Source organism: Sorex fumeus, unplaced genomic scaffold, assembly GCF_029834395.1.
Source record: "Sorex fumeus unplaced genomic scaffold, SorFum_2.1 ptg000010l, whole genome shotgun sequence".
Lineage (NCBI taxonomy): Eukaryota > Metazoa > Chordata > Mammalia > Eulipotyphla > Soricidae > Sorex > Sorex fumeus.
Genome location: NW_026606067.1, coordinates 21,205,068 through 21,231,814, shown reverse-complemented (window position 1 = coordinate 21,231,814; position 26,747 = coordinate 21,205,068). Strand labels below are relative to the sequence as shown.

The 26,747-nt window shown below is 40.0% G+C and overlaps 1 protein-coding gene across 1 annotated transcript in view; it reads left to right on the top strand.

The window, feature by feature from the left end:
• SPATA17 (spermatogenesis associated 17) overlaps window positions 1–26,747 on the top strand; it is a 183,784-nt gene that overhangs the window by 54,916 nt on the left and 102,121 nt on the right. The window contains exon 5 of the mRNA XM_056110766.1: window positions 10,023–10,126. Within this exon, the coding sequence (XP_055966741.1) occupies window positions 10,023–10,126 (104 nt within the window). The remainder of the gene's footprint in view (window positions 1–10,022; window positions 10,127–26,747) is intronic.

Sequence of the window (26,747 nt, the reverse complement as noted above, 5' to 3'; positions counted from 1 at the left end):
CTGCTATTTATTCAGCCACTGATTAGCTGATTGATTTGGGCATGAACTCCAGCTATTTTTTCCCACAGTTTTATTTATTTATTTATTTATTTTTCTTCTTATATTTATTTGTTGAATCACTATGGGAAAAGTTAACTAAGCTTTCAGGTTTGTGTCTCGGTCATACAATGATCAAACACCTCTCCCTTCACCAGTACTCATTTTTCACCATCAAGAACCCCCATATACCCCCCTCCCACCCCTCCCAATGCCTGTGAGGCAGATGATTTCCACTTAACTCTTCTCTACATTGATTACATTCATTATTTCAACAAAAAATGCACCGTTATTGTTTAGTATTCCCACCCTCCAACAATCAGAATTGCTGAAAAGGCATTGTGAAATACTTTGTTTTCTATAGCTGGTTATGAGAATCATGTAATGATTTTGGATTTCTGCAAAGAGCCAGATAATTGCAATATTGGTTTCTCTACATCTACATCTAGTGTTATGGCTATACCGAAGAGCCGCTCATGGGGGGCAACTCGTGACTTCAGTAGGGCGTGAAGGACGAGCCAGTACTTCCCCCTTCCCATGAGACTGCAGTTGCCCCATCACTGCCAGCTCATACCTGGCTTTCCCATAAGCTCTGAGGTGGCGGCCACCTTGCTGCCAGGGGGGAAAAAGGCAGAAGGGAGCAACACCCTTTCCCTCCCGGGGAGGGCATGGCACCGTAGTTTAACACATGGTCCATTCACTTTTCTGCCACAAGCTGCCAGGCTCTGGATTAATTCCTTTTGCCTCTGGAGCCATGGCCATTCTGGCGAGCCCCTCATGGGGAGCAACTTGTGACCTCAGTAGGGCGTAAAGGATGAGCCAGTACCATCCCCCTCCCCATGAGATTGCAGTTGCCCCGTCACCTCTGGCTCGTACCTGGCTTTCCAATAAGCTCTGAGGCTGTGGCTACCTTGTATGCAGTCCAGATGCATTTCTGCCAAAAGCCACTGGGTTTCTAGATTTGTTTCTGAGTCTCTGGGATCATGGCCATTAAACAGTTCAATTAAGAACCAGAGAAGCCACGCCTCCCATTATATATAGCTGAGCAGGAGGTGGTCTGTGAGTGTATCTCCCACATACCTAACTTTTGGCTGTTTACTTTCTTGGTAAACTTTGCCCCAAGTTTTTGGGGTCTGGCCAAAGGCACAGCAGCAATTTTGGAGTATCTGACAGTCTGATAGTGCCATCAGGCTACTGATGCACTCGCCTCACAGGTACAGATTGACCTGCTGGCGGCACCATACACCCCTCACTTTCATTTCTGATCTCTACAATTCTGCTTTGTTGTGACAGCTTCCACATTATCTGTCCTTTAAGTTATTTGAATGAGACTGATGACCTCACTTAAAGGAGTAACAGATTCCCCCCAGCCCCAAACCAAACCTAGGTGGCCATAGTACTCAGACATCTGTGTACCCAAGTATACATACCCAAACTACAAAACAGGCCCTCTACATCCTTTAAGAACATAACATTTGTTCTTAAATATGATAACATATCATAACATATGATCTGCCCCAAACAGATTCAGAAGCCTTTTGGACATTCTCACATTACTTCTTCACTCCTCCCATCACAAATATGTTCTATTCAATTGATAAACAGTCCAGGGGAACTTAAAAAGAAGTCTGAAAAAATTATTCTTGGCTTTTACCTAAATTAGCATTGCTGTTTTTATAAAGAAGAATAAATTATGTTGATGTGATTTTTAGAAATGTGATAGATGCTGACATCCTGACTTGCTGTGTTTATTTTAAAGGGATACATTTTCTCTAAAGCCTTTATGATCCCCCCTCTCCTATAGAATTGATCACTTGCTATTTTTTGTTGTTGTTGTTGTTCACCATTTACTATTGACACACTTGCATTATGGAACCTGTAAAAATTTATTATCTCAGCTAATTTACATTCCTTGATCCACCTCCACCCATGGTAAGTCCCTTGAGGCCAGGATCCCATCTACTTAGTCTTCATATCTTTCTATACTTCTTGGCTTAAGAGATGGTTAAATAAATGTCCCTGAATAAAGCAGTAGTTTATTCTTTTTTTAAATAAGAAGGTTTAAAAAAGAAGTCACTTATTTTCAATACTTTCTAAGTCCTGAAGTGATCTTGATGGAAATTATTAAACTGGAGGATCTTTTAGGCACTTTGGATGATCTGACCAAGCCCGGTGGTGTGGATAAACTGGACCTAGTCAGGTAAGGATAGGCTAGCCCCTGCCATAGGTTCATGACAGTTCTGATGTGCTGCCAACCTCCAAGATCTGCCTTCACAGCACCATGCTACTGACTGGCTGCTGAGCGAGAAACAGGAAACAAGCTATAAATTCCTCCTCATTTTAGCCCCAAGGATCCTGTACCTCCTCTTTATCTGGATGACATCTTCTTTCCTGCCACAAGGGACTTCGCTTTGATCTGGCTCTGGTTAGCATTCTGCTGTTCTCCCAGTATCTGGGTTTCTTCATGGTGGATCTCATTTCCATCAGGCCCCTATTTCTCTCTCTTTGAACAGCTTTCAGTCTGTTCTGTGAATTTCATGAGCTGTTTCAGTTGCTCATTTCATTTCTCTCCTTGTCCTGGCTGGAAGCTCATCTGTGTCCACAAACTCTATATAACTTTTCCCCCTTCCCCCCCATTGCTGGGCATGAGGAGTGACTTACACAGAGGCATGACCCACTCCTGCCCAATACTGGACTTGAGTAATCATCTTCCAAGCAATGCTAAGAAGATGATAGAATAATTGCTTTATGTGTAGGCAGTCATTTAAAAAGAAATGCCGCCAAAATAAGTAAGTAAACAAATAAAGGAGAGGGTGGAGAAAGTTACTAGAATCCAGTTCAGTGGAATTATTCCGTCCATTTTAAGTACCATGACTTGTTATTGTTTTCAACACCTTAATCCATAACTCTCAACATTCAACATTTTCACTTGTTTGTGGACTTTATTTCTTGGCTTGCCTATCCTAGGAAGCATCTTGTATGGAGTGTTGTCATGTCTTACGCCTTGTTCTTCCACTCAGAGAAAAAAGTCATCCCATGCCAGGTTACAGACTGATTTACCATTGTCTTTGAGGCCTGTAGTTCTCCCAAGGGAATGGCTTCAAATTCAGGAGATGCCTGAGTATACCCGAGTCAAACCAAATTGCCAGTGAGAGTTCTGTCTCTGAGGCTAGTCAAGAGATGCATTTCTATGTGCTCCCAAAACCGCAGACCACACAATGTTTGTCACCCAAAAATCTGGACTTCGGGATGTTTGTACTCCCATGTTTATTGGGACCCTGAGGCATTCATGAAGGAAAAACGGGGAAGGTTAGGAGCCCCACAAAAGAGGTTACAAATGCTATCATTCAATAGCTGATTCCTCTTTCGACATTTGCATTCTGATTGTACTTATCTTCAGTGAGCTCAACATCCAGAAGATATGGAATCTGCACAGATTTTGTGAATTAGCAAAAGTAAACTCTCGAATGATTTGTTCCTTATAATGCCTTTGAAAAACCTCCTCTGATTTGTATCATTCATCTTAAGTCTTCCTTTGCTTACTTGACAACTTGGGGCACTACCAGATGAATGTGGATCTCAGAGAGAGTGGACAGGTACTGTCTGAAAGATTGCCCTTAGAAGTATGCCCCCTAGTTACAAAGATCTATGGAGTGAAAACTTATAATAATCTAAAGTGGACAGTTTTATTATTTTTTATTATTTTTTAATTTTTATTAGTGAAACACCATGAGGTACAGTTGTAGGTTTACAAATTTTTGTGCTTGGGTTTCAGTTATACAATGATCGAGTACCCATCCCTCCACCAGTGCCCATTTTCCACCACCACGGATCCCAGTAGCCCTCCCACCTCTGTGGCAGAGCATTGCCTTTTGTTCTCTCTCTCTCCTTTTGGGTGTTGTGGTTTGCAATAGAGGTATTGAGTGGCAATCATGTTAGGTCTATAATCTACTTTCAGCATGCATCTCCCATCCTGAGCAGATCCTTCCAACACCCTTTACTTGGTGTTCCCTTCTCTATCTGAGCTGCAAAAGTGGACAGTTTTAAAGAACTGCTAATACAATTGATTGTTTCAAATAGAATATTTTTCACCCTGGAAACGTTGTATATTATTGACCTATCACATACATTCAGTAATACACTTAAATTATTTTATAACTATAAGAAACTATTAAAATATTGTGTTATAAGAAATTATTATAATTATTTAAAAATATTTACCATGAGATTAGTTCCCTAAAACATTTTAATTCAGATAAACTTAATTTACTTTAAGGAAAATTAAAACAATGTAAATGCAATAAATCACTGTCATTGTCCTCCCATTGTTGATCGATTTGCTCAAGTGAGCCCAGTAACGTCTCTATTGTGACAAATGTTACTGTGTTTGGCATATCGAATACGTCACGGGTAGCTTTCCAGGCTCTGCCGTGCGGGCGAGATATTGTCAGTAGCTTGCCAGGCTCTCCGAGAGGGGCGAAGGAATTGAACTCAGGTTGGCCAGGTCAGTCGTGTGCAAGGCAAACGCCCTACCACTATGCTATCGCTCCAGCCCCAAATGCAATAAATATATATAATAAAAAAGCATGCAAGAGGAAATCTAGGCTAAAGATTACTTACAACAATCAGTTTGCAAACTGGCCATAACTATTGACTCCTTCCTTTTATAAATGATAAAAGGTTAACTTATAGAATTTAGCCCAACTTGAAAAATCAATTAACCATCTTCATTTCCCATTTTATGCCTAAAATATAAAAGATAATATGAGAAAAGATTATACAGCAGCTTTAATTTAAAAGATAGTTAAACGTGTCAGATACATAAGGATTCACCTCAATCTTCTAAATATTTATAATCCTGTTCCATATTTATAGTATTATGAAGTATTTATGTTTGGAATAATGACTCCAAGATTAGATAGAGATAAATAGGTAAATTAATGCAGAAGCAGCAATACCAGAAACCTCTTTTGTATCAGACAGAATGTTAGGTCCTAGGATATAAAATGAGGAGGACACAGTCTTGTTTATGGAGCAGAGTCCCTGAACACCAGCTGCAAAACAAGGGGGAACAGGGCCACCCAGACTTCATCTCCTTGCACAAGAATATTTCTTCTCCCCTCCTGTTTTGTCTGGTACCTGTATCACTGAGACATGATTAATTGACTATATAGAGAAAGGAACTCTGAAGTCAAATACAGTGGAAAAACAGTAACAAGAAAGCATTGCATGTGGAATAATTATCCATCTTCTACTAGCTAAAAATATCTAGTTATGATATCTACTTATTTACACACAAACAAGCACACACTGCATATGTAAATGTATGTATGTAATACATATGTACTTGACATGGCAGCACAATGTCACCTAGAATGAAAGTTGGACATTGCTAATTTTTTAACACCGTCTTTAAAAACTTACTAATCTCACTTTACTGTGTTCACTGAATAGTCTTCTGAAATGTTGAACATCCTAATAAATAAAGGCATAATTTTGAATAACTGAGTTCAGTTGTTATGTTCTTATATACATTTGTAGTGCTAATATTAGTAGTTCACTATTAATGACTTTGTTTTTACTATCATTTTAATTTTAAGTGAGAATACATTATTCCCCCCCTCCCATTTTTGATGGTGTTTAAGGTTACTGTGATTTGAGGAATAGAAGTAAAGCATATCTGGATGGAAAATCTTTTTTTTATGAGCAGATGGCTTTTCATATATGAAGACTTTGCCATTTGTTTTAGTGCTTAAAATCAACATTATTTATAAGACCACTTACATTTTGATATTACTTAATGAGGAATATGCATCATTGATTTGACTAGCTTAAGAGGTCATTGAGAATTTGCCTGTTAACAAGCTGTGATCTGCTGAGCACACAATGACTTTGTTTAAAATTATCTTTTCAGAGCTGATCAATGACAATAAGTTTTATACCAATCAGTTCTGAAAGTTGCTTATTACTTTGAAGGACAGGAATATTTGGAAATTATTACCCAGCCTCCTTGAGATTGAGAAGAATGTTATTGAAAGTCACTTGGAATCTTTAAAATAAGTTTGAAAGCAACAAAAAAGAAAAGTTTAGTCACGTGATAGTGAGATATCAACAGAAAATTTCATCAAAACTCAAGATAAAATTTGATCCTATAACGAGAATTGTAATTGTATCTCAGATGTGTCATGTATCTTAATACACCAATTAGTTAATTGGTTAAACTAAAAATATTATTCTTTTGTAATGTAAATTATTTTAAATTCTTTTTAAGTTAAAGGACAAACACACATCTTCTTTTGCCTTATCCAATTTACCTCTGAGATAATTTTGTGCAAAGAGCTGTGAAGTAAAACAGAGCCGGCAGGGTTTGTGTCCTTACTCTTTGCCATTCCTCTTTCACTGGTATAGGACTTTGATCAAGTCACTTAACCTCAGTTCGTCATTTTTAACAAGGAGAGAAAGCTCTCCTCACAAGGTCATTATGAAAATTACAGCTGTGTATTACCTCCATATTCATGGAGAGCAATAAATTCCAGGTCCTTCACTGGGCAATGGCACCTTCACTCAAATACCCGGTTCCTTCCTGTTCTTTCACTCACTCACCTCCAAGGAAGTCTTCTAAGGATCTATTGATTGTGCTTTCATAAATGAATCTTTTATTTGTTATCTTAACATAACTTAGTGTTATTTCTTTAAATATCAATGCAAGTATTTGGCCAATGCGAGTATTTGTCTTGGAATGTTAGCCTGCCTTGGAGCAGACATCTGTGGTTCTTAGCCTCTTAGAAAGTTCCTCAGAGCAAGACGATGTGGACTCTTGGTGAAGCTGATGCTCCTTCTAGTACCTGCAGGATTGGGAATAAGAAAGAGCTCATGCTTTTTTGAATAAGTAACAAGAAGCTCCCCTTCCTAGGGGCACAGATTTTTTAAGTTCAGTTTTTTTCCCTTGACATCCTGTTCTCAGAAGGGGCACACTTACTGCTGGTGCGAACCTAATCATTGATGATCATCTTCTCTCCTTCTCAGAACTTGTAGTGTGCATCTTTTATGACTTCTGTCACCTTGAATCTTCACTTCGAATTTAATGGGCTTTTTTTGTTTTGTTTTGTTTTTGCCCTGTGGTAATCCTTGTTGCTCTTGGATAGCCTAATAATTTCCCCCTGACTTCTGAAATCCCTTTTTTGGCTCATGATAGATTTTATGTCAGCTCCTTTTCTACAAGTGGTCTCTTCTTTAACACACTTAATACTCTATAATCACTAAACATCTATTGGAATGTTGGAAACCATCCTGTCTGCTCTGTGACTTTAGGCAGATTTTTAACCTAAGTATCAATTTTCTGTTCTGTCAAATGAAGCTCATAATAATCTCTATCAGAGAATGATGCTGTAATGACAATTAGATAAAACAGAGAATTCCACTTTTATTTTCAGGTATGTGATATATATGTATTACTTATTTCAGCTAGTAATTCTCTTTTCTCACCAATGTGCTCTGTATCAATTCCTTCACATTTGTAACTCATAATTTGATTTTGGTCAAATGAGAGGGACTTAGTTTCTAGACTGAGTTAATAAATTTAGAAAATAAAATTGTTAAAAAATTTCACTGTATCACTGTGATCCCATTGTTCATTGATTTCCTTGAGCAGGCACCAGTAACGTCTCCATTCATCTTAGCCCTGAAATTATAGAAAGTACCACATTGGATGCTCTTTCGGGGTCAGGGGAATGAGACCCATCATTGTTACTGAGTTTTGGCATATCGAACCTGCCACAGGGAGATTGCAGACTCTGCTATGTGGGCAGGATACTCTCGGTAGCCTGCTGGTTCTCCAAGAACAAAAACTAGACAATAAAAGGTTGCGAGGTTGCAAATTTTAATCCCCAAAATAAGATTGTATAAAAATAATCTTGCCTCAAAAGTATAGTCGAAGCGACATCTGCAGTTGTCTGTTCATTGCAGCACTGTTTACAATAGCTAGAATCTGGAAAAAACCCGAGTGCCCAAGAACAGATGACTGGTTAAAGAAGCTTTGGTACATCTATACAATGGAATACTATGTAGTTGTCAGAAAGGATGAAGTCATGAAATTTACATACAAGTGGTACTACATGGAAAGTATCATGCTAAATGAAATGAGTCAGAAAGAAAGGGACAGACATAGAAATATTGCATTCATCTGGGGAACATAAAGTAACAAAACAGGAGACTAACACCCAAGAATAGCCGAGATAAGTACCAGGAGCATTACTCCATGGCTTTGAGGACAGCCACACACACTAGGGAAAAAGGCAGCTCAGATAGAGAAGGGAGCACCAAATAAAGGGTATTGGGAGGTTCCTCTCAGGATGGGAAATGCGTGATGAGAGTAGACTATAGTCCGAACAAGATTGCCACTCAGTGTCTCTTTTGCAAACCACAACACTCAAAAGGAGAGAGATAACAAAAGGAAATGCCCTGCCATAGTGGTAGGGTGGGATAGGGGGAAGGGGGGTGGGAGGGATACTGGGACTGGGGAGGGATGGGTATTTGATCATTGTATAACTGAAACCCAAGCACAAAAATTTGTAAGTCCACAACTGTACCTCATGGTGTTTCACAAATAAAAATTTAAGGAAAAAAAATAATCTTGCCTCTTTGTTCTCTGTGTTTTTTACCTTGGCTTGCTATTCTGTTTAGTTTTAATTTTTTTTTCAGCCTATTACCTTGGCTTTTTATTCTGTTTAGACTTTGTAGAAGTAATATTGCTGGTTTAACTGTCTTTACAAGCTGTTTTGCGTATCTTCAGTTATTTCGGTCTTTCTCTTACCAGGAAGCTAAATGAAAAACTCCCTCAAAATCATCACATTTAAGACTTCAGATTAGAAATTGCCTGTTAAATATTCATATTTTATTTATTTTTCAACTTTTTAGGTGAATCACTATGAGATAGACCCTTACAAATCTGTTCATGATTGAATATCAGTCATACAGTGTTCCAACACCCATCCCTCCACCAGTGTACATTTCCCAGCACCGGTGTCCCCAGTTTCCCCCCCCCCCCCCCAGCACTCTCCACCCACCTCTCCCCCCCTCCTGCTTCTATGGCAGGCAACAGATACATGTTAAAACAGAAAAATAAATTTTCAGTGTCCAGATAAAACATTTTTCTTATTATTCTTTATAAATCCAACAATCAACTTATTTTTAAAAAAGCATCGATTAGTCAAAAATGACAGTCTTTTGAACAATAGCTAACATCTAATCTCTGTACTAATTACCTTACAAAAATGTGTAATATTATGATGAAGATATAATACAATACTTTTATCTCTAAAATTATTTTATTTTGATACTGACTTACAGTAGATGCCATGGTTTATTGATCTATTCATCAGTTCTTGGGTACTTGGGCTGTTTTCAGATCTTCAATATTGTGAATAGCACTGTAATAAAAATAGGAGCCCAAATACGTTTTGAAATATCCTTTTTGAGTTTGGGGGATAGCTGCCAAAAAGTGAAATTTCTCTGTCACATGTAAACTCAACTCTTACTTTTTTTCTGAGAAGTTTCCATACTGAATACAAAGTTTTTATTAAAGATTTTGTTGCACTGGATTTAAAAACCCATATCAAAATAACCGATTCTAATGAGACCAGATAAAATCTTCATATCAGTTGTCTATAAAAAGTTAAAAAATACCTATTTTGTCAGGAAGTAGACATGGTAAGAACTGGTAAAACAGCTTCTAATCTTTTGATAGTTAATTTCATTTTTTAAAAAGATCATATATTTTAAAGCATAATAACATAATTACAGTTTATCTTTACAATATTTTTGTGGAAATATATGCCTGCAACCTATGTTTCTAACTTCATCATTAGAAAAGCCTGACATTTAATTTGATGTGTTGTTATTTATCATTAGTTTGGTTTTGAGGAGCTATACCTGTTTTCACCAAAAAGGTTTAATGGCTCATTTTATCTTTTTATTTGCTTTACCAGATTCAGAGACAATGGCGAGGCTATAAGATCCGAAAGTACTGTTTTAATTATTTTTATTTGAAGGAGTACTTGAGAGCTGTTTCAGAGACCAATGAAGCAATAAGGTAAGTAATGATCATGTAATCTGCAGAACATTTAACTGCTCAATCAATGCTGATGATTTCCCTAATTGATTATCTTATAAATATATTGATAGATATCTGTATATGATGAAACATTTTATTATTATATTTTAAAATACCTTAGATGATCTCTGGGCATGGTAGACCATAGTTCATGGTTGATGAACTATGCAAAATAGTTCACTTTTTTTAAAAAAAATGATCTCCTGTTAGATGTAAAATGATGCCATCAATGATGCTATAAGCATGGTAAGTCTGGAATGTCTTTGGGAAAGATGTTCAGTAACAACAAGTTGTTTCTCAAAGAAAGAAAAGTCAGGATCCTAGGAAAATAGATCACTTGTTATCAGTTTGCCTTTTTTTGAGTGTATAGGAATGGAGCTGTGACCACCAGTCCTGTGAGTGTGTCATCTGGAGAGTTATTCAAAGTAAAGCTTTTGCAGCACCACTCAGCTTTATGAGAACTTGGGACTTTTTCCATATTATTTTCACATTATTTCCAAAATAGTTACTTTTTTCTTTTGTAATATGTTTCATTATAATATCACGTAAGAAAGTCAACATGTGTCTGTTACTTTAGATGAAAACTAAATGGTAAATATTAGGATGTATGGGTTACTTTTCTTTTTTTCTCCATATATTGTTACTTTGATCTTAAAGTTCTTAAAACTGGATGGGCTGGCACTGGGGATGTGGCTCAGGTGGTAGAGCAGAGCCTCCTGGGGCTGTCTCCAGTCAATAGGGTCTGGCACGTCACTTAAGGCAATTTGTTCTTCGTTTTATCATAGACTCTTAAATTCTTTTAAATTCTGAAAACTTTAAATCTAATTTGAATGTAACAGTTATTTCTAATCCTATTAAAATGTTACATGTGATATTTTTCCTTTTTTGTCCTATTGAATTAATAAGAAAAAATATTTTTATTACTAGATATATTAATACTGAACCATGATTAAAGGTTTAGAATATTATCGGATGGGTCTATTATTATTATTTTGTTTTTTCTAGATTGTATCATACTTTATAGGGGATACTTATATGCACTGATCTAAGTTTAGTTCTTCATACACTTGGTTCTTTCCTTTCTTGTGTGGGCATCAGTGTTTCTTGACAAAGGTTCTTGCTATTAGATGAATTGAGAAGATTATAGATCATAGGGATCATGGCACTGAAAAGGGAAACTACTCTGCTCTGTTTCTTCTATGTCCAATACTACTTTTTAACACTTCTGATCACCCATTGGGCTGCAACAATAGCACAGCAGGTAGGGTGTTTGCCTTGCACGTAGCCAACATGGTCGACCCGAGTTTGATTCCTCTGCCCCTCTTGGAAAGGCTGACAAGCTGCCGAGAGTATCTCGCCCACACAGCAAAGCCTAGCAAGCTCCCCGTGATGTATTCGATATGCCAAACATGTAATAGTTGTCACAGTGGAGAAGTTACTGGGCCCGCTAGAGCAAATCGATGAACAACTGGAGGACAGTGACAGTGATCACCCATTGTCCGGGTGACTTACACCAAGCAATTCCTAGATACCTACATTTGGTACAATTCAGCTCAATTCTGAAACATCCACCCATCTGGTGATAGCATTAGATCCCTGGGTTAAGGCTCAGACCCATAGAGCTCTCTCTTCCCTCCACTAGCTCCAGCCAGTATCAGTGAGGAGTACCCACTGTTGCCCTAAGTCAGTTTAACTTAGTGACAAATTACAAAGTCTCATGATCTTTTCCTCAACCTTAGTCACTTATAGAAGAGTTTAAGAACTCACATAAACAATAAAAGTATTAATTTCATAACTAATGATAAGAATACAGTCCTTGGGACTCAAAAGGAAGAGATATGTAGTACGGAAATGGGAATAGAAAGGTTAGATTTCATGTCTTCTTGGAGTAAACATCCCCAGCATCACCATGTATTTGGCAGCCAGGAAGCACTCTGAACTCCAGTTCTAGGACTTTTAGGAGATTTTTTTTCTTGGGCATGATTGGTGGATTCATTGACTAGTACTGATGAACTCAAACTCTAGTTCTTCTCCCCTCCTCAAAGGTGAAGGGGGGACCTGAAAGTACCAATTATTTCTAGGATGTCATTTTCCCTGACCTCCAATCTTCAACCAAGGGAATCCCCACCTATCACCAACTCACTGAAAGACATCACTGGGGAGAGTCTGAGGTCTCCAGGAGCTAGAAGTCAAGAAATGAGGGTGAAGAGCAAACATGGACTTATTGTAATCTAAGTATCACAAGTGTGTTAGCATTTACATGGGGCATCAGTATCTAGACATATAAACATGGCTAGTCATCATTTTCTTTCTGGTATAACAATTTTCTGATATTGATAAAAGGGTTTTCTTTATATATGAGTTAAATTGTATGGCTTGTTGATTGCTGTTTTTAGAAGCATGAAAGAAAAAGTTCAGGGGCTGGAGAGATAGTAGGGTGTTTGCCTTGTATACGGTCGACCCGAGTCCCATTCCCAGCACTCCATTAAGACTTGCCAAGGGTAATCCCTGAGCTCAGACCCAGGAGTAAGCCATGAGCAACGTTGTATATGGCTCAACAAAACAAAAACAAAACAAGAAAGAAAATAAAAAAGTTCATAAAATTATTTGGGCCTTGACACTTTGGAGAGTATGACTCAATCAGTTCTAAACCTTGTTTTTGGTTATCATAAAAGTACTAGAGCCATATTTATTTAGTTCCACATAATTAGTTCATTAATATTTTTCAAATGTACTTATAATAATATTTATAAATATTTAATTAGCTTATTAAGAACACATGATATAGCAAATACTATCTTTACATTTTATATATATGATTCATTTATGCTTATTAATAGTTTATTTAAAATAGTAAAAGTAGTTCTGGTTCTTTTTCCACTTAGTAGCTGAGGAGATTTTTGATTGCATATATATATAATATAAATGGATACATATAAATGGATATATTCTATATATAAATGGATAAATGCAACAAATTTATTAACGAGTTGTCTTTCAGTTAGAATATTGTATTTTCATGGCAAGTTCATAATGGCTTTTTTTTTCCCTTTATTTTATTTTATTTTTTTTTTGTTCCTTTATTGTATTTTATTTTTTTTTTAAAGTTGTAGATTTACAATTTTTTGTGCTTTGGTTTCAATTATACAATGATCAGATACCCATCCCTCCACCAGTGCCCATTTTCCACCACCATGGATAATATCCCTCCCACCCCCATCCCCCCATCCCCCCTGTCTCTGTGGCAGGGCAATCCCCTGTGTTCTCTCTCTCCTTTTGGGTGTTGTGGTCTGCAAAAGAGGCATTGAGTGGCAAACATGTTCAGTCCATAGTCTACTTTCGACATGCATCTCCCCTCCTGGGAGGATCCTCCAAACATCCTTTATTTGGTGCTCCCTTCTCTATCTGAACAGCCCTTTCCTCTAGGATACCCGGCTGGCCTCTAAGTTATGGAGTAATCCTCCTGGTGCTGATCTCAGCTATTCTTGGGTATTAATCTCATACTTTGTTACTTTATATCCCCCAGATGAATGCAATCTTTCTATGTCTATCCCTCTCTTTCTGACTCATTTCACTTAGCATGATACTTTCCATATTGTACCACTTGTATGTAAATTTCATGACTTCATCTTTTCTAACAGCTACATAGTACTCCATTGTGTAGATGTACCAAAGTTTCTTTAACCAGTCATCTGTTCTTGGGCATTCAGGTTTCTTCCAGTTTCTGGCTATTGTAAAGAGTGCTGCAATGAACAAACAAGTGCAGATGTCACTTCGACTATACATTTTTGCCTCTCTGGGATATATTCCCAGGAGTGGTATTGCTGGGTCAAATGGGAGCTCAATTTCTAATTTTTTGAGAATCGTCCATACTGTTTTCCAGAAGGGCTGAACCAGTGGACATTCCCACCAACAGTGAAGGAGTGTCCCTTTCTCGCCACATCCACGCCAGCATCGGTTGCTTTTGTTCTTTTGAATTTGGGCCAGTCTCTGAGGTGTGAGATGGTATCTCATTGTGGTTTTGATCTGCATCTCCCTGATGATTAATGATGTAGAGCATTTTCTCATGTGCTTTTTTGCCATTCGGATTTCTTCTTTGAGAAAGTTTCTGTTCATTTCATTGCCCCATTTTTGGATGGGGTTGGATGTTTTCTTCTTGTGGAGTTTAACCAGTATTTTGTATATCCTGGATATCAACCCCTTGTCAGATGTGTATTCGGTGAATATCCTTTCCCATTCTGTAGACTGTCTTTGTATTTTGGTCACTGTTTCTTTGGAGGTGCAGAAGCTTCTTAGTTTAAGATAGTCCCATTTATCTATCTCTGTTTTCACTTGCTCGGCCAGTGGCATGGCATCTTTGAAGATACCATTAGCTTCAATGTCATGGAGGGTTTTGCCAACTTTATCTTCAATGTACTTTATGGTTTCTGGTCTGATGTTGAGGTCTTTAATCCATTTTGATCTTACTTTTGTACATGGTGTTAGGCAGAGTTCTGAGCCTATTTTTTTGCATGTAGCCATCCAGTGATGCCAACACAATTTATTAAAGAGGCTTTCCTTACTCCACTTCACATTACTTGCACCTTTATCAAAGATTAGATGAGCATATGATTGAGGAGAGATGTCAGTGTATTCAACCCTGTTCCATTGGTCTGCAGTTCTGCCTTTGTTCCAGTACCATGCTGTTTTAATTATTACTGCTTTGTAGTACAGTTTGAAGTTCGGGAGGTTGATTCCTCCCATTTTCTTTTTCCCAAGAATTGCTTTAGCTATTCGTGGGGGCTTATTGTTCCATATAAATTTCAAGAGTGTTTGCTCCATTTCTTTGAAGAATGTCATGGGTATCCTTATAGGGATTGCATTGAATTTATACAATGCTTTCGGTAGTATTGCCATTTTGACAATGTTAAGTCTCCCGACCCATGAGCAGGGGATATCTTTCCATTTCCTCATGTCCTCTTTTATTTCCTGAAGTAGCGTTTTGTAGTTTTCTTTGTACAGGTCCTATACTTCCTTAGTTAAGGTGATTCCTAGGTACTTGATTTTCTGGGGCACAATTGTGAATGGGATTGTTTTTTTCATGTTGCTTTCTTCTCTCTCACTGTTTGCGTATAGGAAAGCCATGGACTTTTGGGTATTGATTTTATAACCTGCAACTTTACTATACGAGTCTATTGTTTCTAGGAGTTTTTTGGTGGAAGTTATTGGGTTCTCTAAGTAGAGTATCATATCATCTGCGAATAGTGAGAGCTTGATTTCTTCCTTTCCTACCTGAATGCCCTTAATATCTTTTTCCTGCCTAATCGCTATTGCAAGTACTTCCAGTACTATATTGAACAGCAGTGGAGAGAGTGGGCATCCCTGTCTCGTCCCTGATCTTAGAGGGAAGGCTCTCAGTTTTTCCCCATTGAGGATGATGCTTGCTGTAGGCTTGTGGTAGATGGCTTTAATTATGTTGAGGAAGGTCCCCTCTATACCCATTTTGGCTAGGGTTTTCATCATAAAGGGGTGCTGGATCTTATCAAATGCTTTCTCTGCATCTATTGATATGATCATATGCTTTTTATCTTTTCTTTTGTTGATATGGTGGATTATGTTGATTGATTTCCGAATGTTAAACCATCCTTGCATCCCTGGGATGAATCCTACTTGGTCATGGTGTATGATCTTTTTAATGAGTAGTTGGATTCTATTTGCTAGTAGTTTGTTGAGGATCTTTGCATCTGTGTTCATCAGGGATATCGGCCTGTAATTCTCTTTCTTTGTGGTATCTCTGTCTGCTTTTGGTATCAGTGTGATATTTGCTTCGTAGAAACTGTTTGGAAGTGTTTTTGATATTTCAATTTCGTGGAAAAGCTTAAAGAGCATTGGGAGTAAGTCCTCTTTAAAGATTTGGAAGAATTCACTAGTGAATCCATCTGGGCCAGGACTTTTGTGCTTGGGGAGACTTTTTATTACCATTTCAATTTCCTTAATGGTGATAGGTCTGTTCAGGTATTCCAGGTCTTCTTGGTTCAGCCTTGGGAGTCTGTAGGAGTCTAGTAATTTATCCATTTCCTCGAGGTTTTGATGTTCCGTGGCATAAAGCTTCTCAAAGTACTCCCTGAGGATCCTCTGAATTTCTGTGGTTTCTGTTGTAATGACCCCCTTTTCATTTCTGATTCGGTTTATTAGGGTTTTCTCTCTCCCTTTCTTTGTGAGTTTTGCTAGAGGCTTATCGATCTTGTTAATTTTCTCGAAGAACCAGCTCTTGGTTTCATTGATCTTTCGGATTGTTTTTTGGGTTTCCATCTCGTTAATCTCTGCTCTGAGTTTTATTATTTCCTTTCTCCTGTTCAGGTTGTGCTCCTTTTTTTGGTCCTTCTCCAAGCTCTTAAGCTGTGAGGTTAGGTTACTTATGTGTGCTCGCTCCTCCTTCCTGAGGAATGCTTGTAGAGCTATAAACTTTCCTCTTAACACAGCCTTTGCTGTGTGCCATAAGTTTTGGTAACTCGTGTTCTCATTTTCATTCGTTTCTAGGAATCTTTTGATTTCCTCTTTGATTTCCTGTCTAATCCACTCGTTGTTCAATAGTGCACTGTTTAATTTCCAGGTGTTTGATTTAGTTTTCTGTTTTTGTGTGTGATTTACTTCTAATTTCAGCGCATTATGGTCTGAGAAGATTGTTGATACAATCTCTACCTTCTTAATTTTATGGAGGCATGTTTTGTGGCTCAGCATGTGGTCTATCTTGGAGAATGTTCCATGTACGCTTGAGAAGAATGTGTATTCAGCTTTTTGTGGATGAAGTGTCCTGTATATATCTACTAAGTCCCTTTCTTCCATTGTTTCCCTCAAATGAAGTATGTCCTTGCTAAGCTTGAGTCTGGTTGATCTATCAAGAGGTGACAAAGCAGTGTTGAAGTCTCCCACTAGTATTGTGTTGCTATTGATGTCTTTTTCCAAATCTATGAGTAGTTGTTTTAAGTACTTTGCTGGTCTCTCATTAGGTGCATATACATTTATTATTGTAAGTTCTTCCTGTTGTACAGATCCTTTGATCAATAAGAAATGGCCTTCACTGTCTCTTATGACCTTCCTCACTCTGAAATCGATGTGGTCTGATATAAGGATGGCTACCCCAGCTTTTTTATGGGAGCTGTTTGCCTGTAGGATTGTTTTCCAGCCTTTGACTCTGAGTCTGTGTTTGCTTTGACTATTGAGATGCGTTTCTTGCAGGCAGCAGAATGTTGGGTTCAATTTTCTAATCCATCCTGCCACTCTATGTCTTTTAATTGGTGCGTTTAGCCCATTGACATTGAGAGAGATTATTGTTATGGGATTTTGTCCCATTGTTCTGTTAAAATTTGGTGTATTTGAGGGGCCTTTCTTGCCTTAAAGTAGCCCATTTAGTTGTTCTTGTAACCATGGTTTTGAGTCTATGAAGTTCCTGAGCTGTTGTTTGTCTGTGAAACTGTGTGTTGTTCCTTCTATTATGAATGAGAGTCTTGCTGGGAAAAGTATTTTGGGGGAGGCATTTATTTCATTGAGTTTTTTTACTATGTCCCACCACTGTTTTCGGGCCATGAGGGTTTCATCAGAAAAATCAGCTGTGAATTTTAAGGATGCTCCTTTGTAAGAGATTTCTTTCTTCGATCTTGCTGCTTTCAGAATTTTGTCTCTGTCTAAGGTTTTGGTCATTTTGATCAGAATGTGTCTTGGGGTATTTTTATTCGGATTTCTTCTAGCTGGTACCCTTCGGGCCTCCTGAATGTGGTCACAAGTTTTCTTCAGCTCTGGAAATGTTGTAGCAATGATGTCTTTGACAGTTTCTTCTTCATCGAGGTTTTCTTCCTGTCCCTCTGGGACTCCAATAATTCTTATGTTACCCCTCTTGGCTTCATCACGATCTTCTCTTGCCATCTGTTCCCGAATTGTGAGTCTCTTTTCCATTTTCTGCTCTTTTCTGGAGAGTCTCTGAACTTCATCTTCGAGCTCACTGATTCTGTTCTCAGCCGCTCTTACTCTGCTGCTGAGGCCTTCCACTGAGCTTTTCAATTCGCCTACGAGATTTTTCAGGTCTGACATTTCTGATTGCATTTTCCTCATTTCTGCCTTCAGATCCTCTTGTCTTCTATTGGCATTGGTTTCCATTGTTTCTTTTAATTCCCTAAGCATCCTAAGTAGCTCCCTTCTGAATTCCTTGTCAGAGAGGTTGTCTAACACTACAGTACTGTTGGTGTCATCTGGGCTAGACTCTTCAATGTGAATGTTTGGTGGGCTTTTGCGTTGCTTTACCATTGTGAGAGGTGTGGTTTAGTCCTTCACGTTCAGTGTTACTATTCTGCTTGATATGCAGTGTGAGTTAAGATAGGCTTATGAGTTATTGGCAACTGTGTTTCTAGTGGCTGAGCTAAAATAGAGAAGTTTCCATCTAAGAAGTTAGCTTATGGTTCCTATGGCATATGTAGTGGGAAAATATTTTGCAGCCGTTAATGCGGCCACGGCTCCGGAAAGAGTCCCTAGCACTGGGCGAGGAGTTGGGAATGTCTCCTGTTTGGAATTGGAGCCGTTCAGCTTTGTTGCCCAGAGCTGGGCCTCTGTGTCCGTCCCACGCAGATCAGGAGTTGAAAACCGGCTGTCTAGGGGCTGTTTCTAGCTACGCGTGCCCAGAGAGGAACCCAGGCCCTTGGGGGCGGGCTGTACCTGTTGGAATTGGAGCCGTTCAGCTTTGTTGCCCAGAGCTGGGCCTCTGTGCCCGTCCCACTCAGATCAGGGGTTGAAAACCGGCTGTCTAGGGGCTGTTTCTAGCTGCGCGTGCCCAGAGAGGAACCCAGGCCCTTGGGGGCGGGCTGTACCTGTTGGAATTGGAGCCGTTCAGCTTTGTTGCCCAGAGCTGGGCCTCTGTGCCCGTCCCACGCAGATCAGGGGTTGAAAACCGGCTGTCTAGGGGCTGTTTCTAGCTGCGCGTGCCCAGAGAGGAACCCAGGCCCTTGGGGGCGGGCTGTACCTGTTGGAATTGGAGCCGTTCAGCTTTGTTGCCCAGAGCTGGGCCTCTGTGCCCGTCCCACGCAGATCAGGGGTTGAAAACCGGCTGTCTAGGGGCTGTTTCTAGCTGCGCGTGCCCAGAGAGGAACCCAGGCCCTTGGGGGCGGGCTGTACCTGTTGGAATTGGAGCCGTTCAGCTTTGTTGCCCAGAGCTGGGCCTCTGTGCCCGTCCCACGCAGATCAGGGGTTGAAAACCGGCTGTCTAGGGACTCCATAATGGCTTTTTAAAGAGCTCCTTATTGTTGGAGCTTCAGGTTTTCCAAATTTTTGCTATTTTAAACATTTCATTATTTTCTTATTTAATATGATATTTCCTTTAGTTTTTGCTTCATAAGCTTACTACTCTCTTAATTCGCAATCAGGACCATCTTGTTGTTCGTCAATTGCCTCGAGCAGGCACCAGTAATGTCTCCTTCGCCCTAGCCCTGAGATTTTAAAAAGTGCCATAGTCAAGGCTCTTTCAGGGTTAGGAGAATGAGACCCATCATTGTTACTGGTATTTGGCATGTTAGGTACACCACGGAGAGTTTGCCAGAGTCTGCCGTGTGGGCAGGTTACATTTGGTACCCTGCCAGGTTGTCCAAAGTAAGAATGAGATAATAAGAGGTCAACTTCCAGGAGCTGGGTTTTATAGTCTCTGGCTCTTGGCCATTGATGGGATTACACAGCGCGGGGGTGGGGGGGCAGGGGGGGCAGTTGGTGGGTGTGACCCCTGCCTACTGGAAGATGGAGGATCTGGATGGAGAATGCTCAGCCCCAATCCGAGCAGGCTTGGCGATCTCAGCCCCGGGACCCGCATGCCTTTGTTCCTCTGCCGGTACATTTATGCATGTGGAGAGTGGTCTCAGCATGGTTGTGGCTGGTTCTGGAGGTCTTTGGCTGCCGGGGTTCTGCTAGGGGCAGGGAGGGAAACTCAACCCGCCCCCCTCCAAGGGGCCCCAGCAAGGACAGCCAGGCGCGGAGGCAGGAGACTCTGTGCTGGTCTCTTCCGGGAGCTGGGTTTTATAGTCTCTGGGTCTTGGCCGTTGATGGGATTACATGGCGCTGGGGAGGGAGGTTGGGTGGGAGAGGATCAGTTGGTGGGTGTGACCCCTGCCTACTGGAATGTGGATGATCTGGATGGAGGATACTCAGCCCTGATCCGAGCAGGCTTGGAGATCTCAGCCCCGGGACCCACATGCCTTTGTTTTTCTGCCAGTACCTTCATGCGCGTGGAGAGTGGTCTCAGCATGGTTGACCCAGAGACTATAAAACCCAACTCCCGGAAGAGAACAGTGCAGAGTCTCCTGCCCCCATGCCTGGCTGTCCTCACTGGGGCCCCTTAGAGGGGGGCGGGTTGAGTTTCCCTCCCTGCCCCAAGCAGAACCCTGGCAGCTGAAGACCTCCAGAACCAGCCACTCTCTTAATTACTGTTCAATAATTAAAGCATTTGGTCAATTGCTTGTTTTTACATGGTAAAGTCCATATTGTATACATTTTGATTTATAGTGTTTCATTTTCTATTTTCATATTTTATTTCCTCCTTGGAATTCATTTTTCAATCTTTGGCAACAACTGGATTTTTTTCCTGTAGTAGTTTAAGTGAATTTATTTCTAGGTTTATTATGTTATAGTCAAAAATATGCTTGAAACAATTATTAAGGTAAAGGTAAAGGCCCTCCCGTTGATCGTCGATTTGCTCGAGCGGGCCCAGTAACGTCTCCATTGGAGACTTTGTTGTTACTGTGTCTGGCATATCGAATACTCTCAGTAGCTTGCCGGGCTCTCCAAGAGGGGCGGAGGAATCGAACTCGGGTCGGCCATGTTGGCTGCTTGTAAGGCGAACGCCCTACCCGCTGTGCTATTGTAGAAAGTTTATGGAGCTGTTCACCATATATGTGTATTATTTTGCTTTCAGTGTTCTCTGAAGGCAGATAAGTGGATTCTGTTTTCCATTGCAGCTAACTTTGTGTATTTTAATTGAGCAGCCCAACAGTTGCCTTTATCATCCTAACTGTTCTTATGTCTCTTACCTTTCTGTATCTTTATACTTTTTACCTTTCCTTTTCTATATATAATTTGTTTGTTTATGTAAAATTATTAGAATCTTTATCTATGTCCAACTCCCAGCCCCTTTTTGCTCCTGAGTTGCAGCTTCTTTGAAAATTGAACTTCTCTACTCACTTTTGAATTTAGATAGCTTTGTATCACACCATTCACCACTTATAATCTTAGTTTCCACACTTGTGTTAGCCTTAATCACATATTTAACTGGACTGAATGCTCAAAAGCATTCCTTTTGCTCTACTTTCTCCATTTGTACCTGGTTTTCCTTTATTTTCTATCCTAATAAGTTTTGTGACAAGGCACATGTCAGGTAATATTTACAAATTCTTGTGTTTTGTGACAAGGCACATGTCAGGTAATATTTACAAATTCTTGTGTTTAAAAATATTTATGCTTGATGGCAATTTTCTGATACTTTGGTTAGCTTATTTAATGTTTGACATCTCAGTGAAAATAGTCTAAGCCCAACTAGGTTTGTCCTGCTTTTAGAAGTGACATAGTCATTCTCTCTAGACTTCCCTAAGAAATCTTTTATTTGGGGGTGGGAGTGGTGTTGGGACAAACCTGGTAATGATCAAGGCTTATTCCTGACTCTGTGCCCAGGGATCACTCCAGGCTGTGTATCCAGGGTTTACTTGATATAATATAATCTGTTAAATTTCACATTTAAAGTTTTTTCTGAGCCAGGAAGTAGTTCTTGAATTATATGTTTGCATTGACTTGGATTTTCCAGGCCAACACCTTGACCACTCCATGTTTGCATGTTCCCTTTGTTCGGTGAGCAAGTTGATTCATAGCATTTTTGCCATAGACAAAAGTTCATTTACTTTTACTGAGGGCAGTTTTTTACATGGGCTTTCTTTCAAATTTTTATCTCAAATTTTAATATTGCATTGAAGCAATTTTGGTGCATCCTAATTTCTAGATTGTATGATTGTATGTTTGGTGTATCCTAATTTCTAGAAACTATCCTAGTTTCTAAATTGTGAAGGATATGCAAAACATGCAGTATATTTCTGTCTTTGGACAGGATAAAATCATTTACAGAAAAAAAAAGAGTGGAATATATTTTACATGCTTTTACTTGAATTTGGCAGGATACAAACAACATTGGGCTTAATATCCGTTTATCTGCCCTTGTATTAACATAGTTTATGGTATACTTTAATAGTAAAAAAATGAATTCATATACAAGAGTATATTTTAATAAGCAAGAGTCACCCTATCACAAAGATGAATGGAATTGATTAATTTAAGTCTGAGTTTGCATTTGGTGGACATGTTCCTTTGTGAAATCTAGCTGGAATTGCAAAAACTGCTCCAGGTTATGAATAGGGAAATTATATAATGAAATTAAAAATTAGCTACAAAGTCACAGATTGGTAACATTAATAAAACATTATTAGCTTAGAGTGCAAAAAAAGAGATTTCTTGACAGAATTTCAAGCTAAAAGTAATAGATTCCCCCAGTGTTAATACCACAATGTACTTTTTGGTTCTTAATGTCTCCTACACTGGCTCTGTTTCGAATAAACATTTGTCCTTCATCAACATGGAGTAGCTTTTGAGCATGTTGACTCTGTGTAGCAGGGTTTAACTAGACAAATTTTATGGGCCTTTCTTTTTTCCTAGCTCTTCATCTATCACAAGAGTATTTTTAAAGGATATATTTGATTTCTTCTTACTGAAACAGGTTTATTAAAATATAATTTATTTAACAGGTAATTCATCTATTTATAGAGTGTTATCTCATGGCTTTTAGTATATTCACAAAGTTATGCAACCCTATGATTAATTTAAAACATTTTCTTTACACAATTAAAAAATCCTGCTAACTTTGCTCCGGCGCCAGGGGGCCAGGTGGTGGGTGTGACCCCCGCCTACTGGAATTTGGAGGATCTGGGTGGAGGATGCTCAACTCCAATCCGAGTAGGCTTGGAGATCTCGGCCCCGGAACCCGCGTGGCTTTGTCCCTCTGCCAGTACCTTCATGTGTGCAGAGAGTGGTCTCGGCATGATGGTGGCTGGTCCTGGAGGTCTTCCGCTGCTGGAGCCCTGGTCGGGGCGGGGAGGAAAGCTCAACCCGCTCCCCTCCAAGGGACCCCGGCGAGGAACAGCCAGGGGCAGGGGCAGGAGACTGCACTGGTCTCGTCCGGGAGCTGGATTTTATAGTCTCTGAGTCTTGGCCGCTGATGGGATTACACGGCGCCAGGGGGCCAGGTGGTGGGTGTAATCCCATCAGCGGCCAAGACTCAGAGACTTTAAAATCCAGCTCCCGGACGAGACCAGTGCAGTCTCCTGCCCCTGCCCCTGGCTTTCCTCCCTGCCCCGACCATGACTCCGGCAGCAGAAGACCTCCAGGACCAGCCACCACCATGCTGAGACCACTCTCCGCACACATGAAGGTACTGGCAGAGGGACAAAGCCACGCGGGTTCCGGGGCCGAGATCTCCAAGCCTACTCAGATTGGAGTTGAGCATCCTCCACCCAGATCCTCCAAATTCCAGTAGGCGGGGGTCACACCCACCACCTGGCCCCCTGGCGCCATGTAATCCCATCAGCGGTCAAGACTCAGAGACTATAAAATCCAGCTCCCGGACGAGACCAGTGCAGTCTCCTGCCCCTGCGCCTGGCTGTTCCTCGCCGGGGACCCTTGGAGGGGAGTGGGTTGAGCTTTCCTCCCCGCCCCGACCAGGGCTCCGGCAGCGGAAGACCTCCAGGACCAGCCACCACCATGCTGAGACCACTCTCTGCACACATGAAGGTACTGGCAGAGGGACAAAGCCACGCAGGTTCCGGGGCCAAGATCTCCAAGCCTACTCGGATTGGAGTTGAGCATCCTCCACCCAGATCCTCCAAATTCCCGTAGGCGGGGGTCACACCCACCACTTGGCCCCCTGGCACCGTGTAATCCCATCAGCGGCCAAGACTCAGAGACTATAAAATCCAGCTCCCGGACGAGACCAGTGCATTCTCCTGCCCCTGCTCCTGGCTGTTCCTCGCCAGGGTCCCTTGGAGGGGAGCTCAGGGTTGAGCTTTCCTCCCCGCCCCGACCAGGGCTCCAGCAGCAGAAGACCTCCAGGACCAGCCACCACCATGCCAAGACCATTCTCTGCACACATGAAGGTACTGGCAGAGGGACAAAGCCACGCGGGTTCCGGGGCCAAGATCTCCAAGCCTACTCGGATTGGAGTTGAGCATCCTCCACCCAGATCCTCCAAATTCCAGTAAGTGGGGGTCACACTCACCACCAGGCCCCCTGGTGCCGTGTAATCCCATCAGCGGTCAAGACTCAGAGACTATAAAATCCAGCTCCCGGACGAGACCAGTGCAGTCTCCTGGCCCTGCGCCTGGCTGTTCCTCGCCGGGGTCCCTTGGAGGGGACTCAGAGACTATAAAATCCAGCTCCGAGAACCGCGCGGCTGCAAATCCGCGTGACATCTTATCAGGACATCTTTTTATGACATCTTATTATCTCATTCCTACTTTGGACAAACTTGCAGGCTATCGAATGTAGCCTGCCCACAGGGCAGAGTCTGGCAAACTCCCAGTGGTGTACCAAATATGCCAAATACCAGTAACAATGATGGGTCTCATTCTCCTAAAGAGCCTTGAATATAATCTCAGGGCTAGGATGAAAGAGACGTTACTGGGGCCTGCTCGAGGCAATTGACAAATAACTTTGCTCCATGCTCAGCTGTAGACAATGAATAGTTTGCTTACTCTCTCTAAAGATTTGTTTATTATGAACATTTCTTTTACAGTAACTCTTATAATGTGTGGCTTAACTTGATGTTTTCAAGCTTTCATGTTTTCAAAGTTCATATGCATTATAGTACATATCCGTAATTTAATTTCCTTTATTAACAATTATTACACACTAGGAATAGCACAAATATTATTTATTCATATTTCAGTTGGCCCTCTGTTTCTGGCCATTCCTGATCTTACCATCATTCTGCTTCAGACTGATTACATGGGCCATTTTCCTCCTTAGGACAACATCTCCTGACTTTTCTTTCTCTAATCTGGGGAATAGTGAGATTCACTCACTGATTTGTGAATCCATATTACCTTTTCATATTTATTTCCTAGGAACATCTGCTATTATACTGTATATGGAAGGAATCTTTTGCATCATATTTTTAAATGTGTTATCCTCAAGCTTAATTAGCACATTAGCTGGGTATGACATTCTTCATTGCAAGTAATTTTTCCTTAGAATTTTGAAGGTGTGGCTTCACAATTTTACACCATTCAATTTATTTAACAGGTATTTCATCTATTTATAGAGGTTATTTTATGGTTTTTAGTATATTCACATGTAGTGTATTTCTATTCACTGTTTGATTTCTCCTTGAAAGCCAACCACATTTTTCTTTTTGAATATGTGTTAAAGTCCACCAAGAAATGGGTGGCAAGATGAAATGTATGTGATGATATGTATGTGACTCTTTGGCATGGGAGAAGATGCTGGGAACCTTCAGTCTATAAGGCAAGTGTGACATACATGAAAGGAAGGAATGGAGGAGGTATTTTACCAAAGCTGATGGGTTCTCCTTAAGCCCACAGTCCTGTTTGGAGGAGATTGCTATGTTGCCAGAAAGATCCTGCTTAGCCATCCCCTTTCTGTCACTTGTTGGAAATGACATGAGAAGGGTTAACATGTTGGTGAATTTTTTAAATAAAGCTTTAAATCATAACAGGAAGTATATTTATTCTCATATTAAGTAAATGAATCACAGATTTAAAGGTAAATTAAAGTTCTGGGTTGTCATTAATGCAGAAATCCTTTCTACATCTGGCATTTAGATGAATTTTTTCCTCAGAATATTTTGTACTTCAGAACCAGCCTATTATCAATTAAGATTCTTTACTGGAAAATAGAACTCTGAGAGGTCTGTCTTCAAACTTTCAAGTAACATCATAGCCCATGTTTGTAAGAGATAAAACATTCAAGCAAAAGACTATGTTTGGAATTAACTTGTAAAACACATTTTCAATAATTAAATCTGTGGTCATTTGCTTAATATGGTAATAAATATTTCTTAAGCGACACAAAATCTATATATTTACTTATTGTAGAACTTAAGACACTTTAAATTTCATAAAGGTGCTTAGAAAATTTAAATAAGAAAAACCTCTGGCATAAAATTAACAGTCAAGTATGTGGCATAAAATAATTACTTAACATGACAGAAATGGATATGATAATACATTAAAATCAAGGCCTGTGTATATATTCACACATATTATGCCATAGTTATTTGTAATCCTTAATATAATATTTAAAGTGTACATGGTATATCACAATATTTTAAAAAGTATTTTGTAATAGTAGATGATATCATTGAAATGTATTAGACACTCATGAAGCATAAAGATTGCATTTCATTCTAACAGTTAGAGAACTTTATCTGAGGAGGCAAGACTTAAATCACTCAGTTGATCTTTCGAGCTTTGGGAGAAAGAGAAATGTACTTAAATTAATATGACCATTATTCCAATTTTAATACCATATGTAAGAA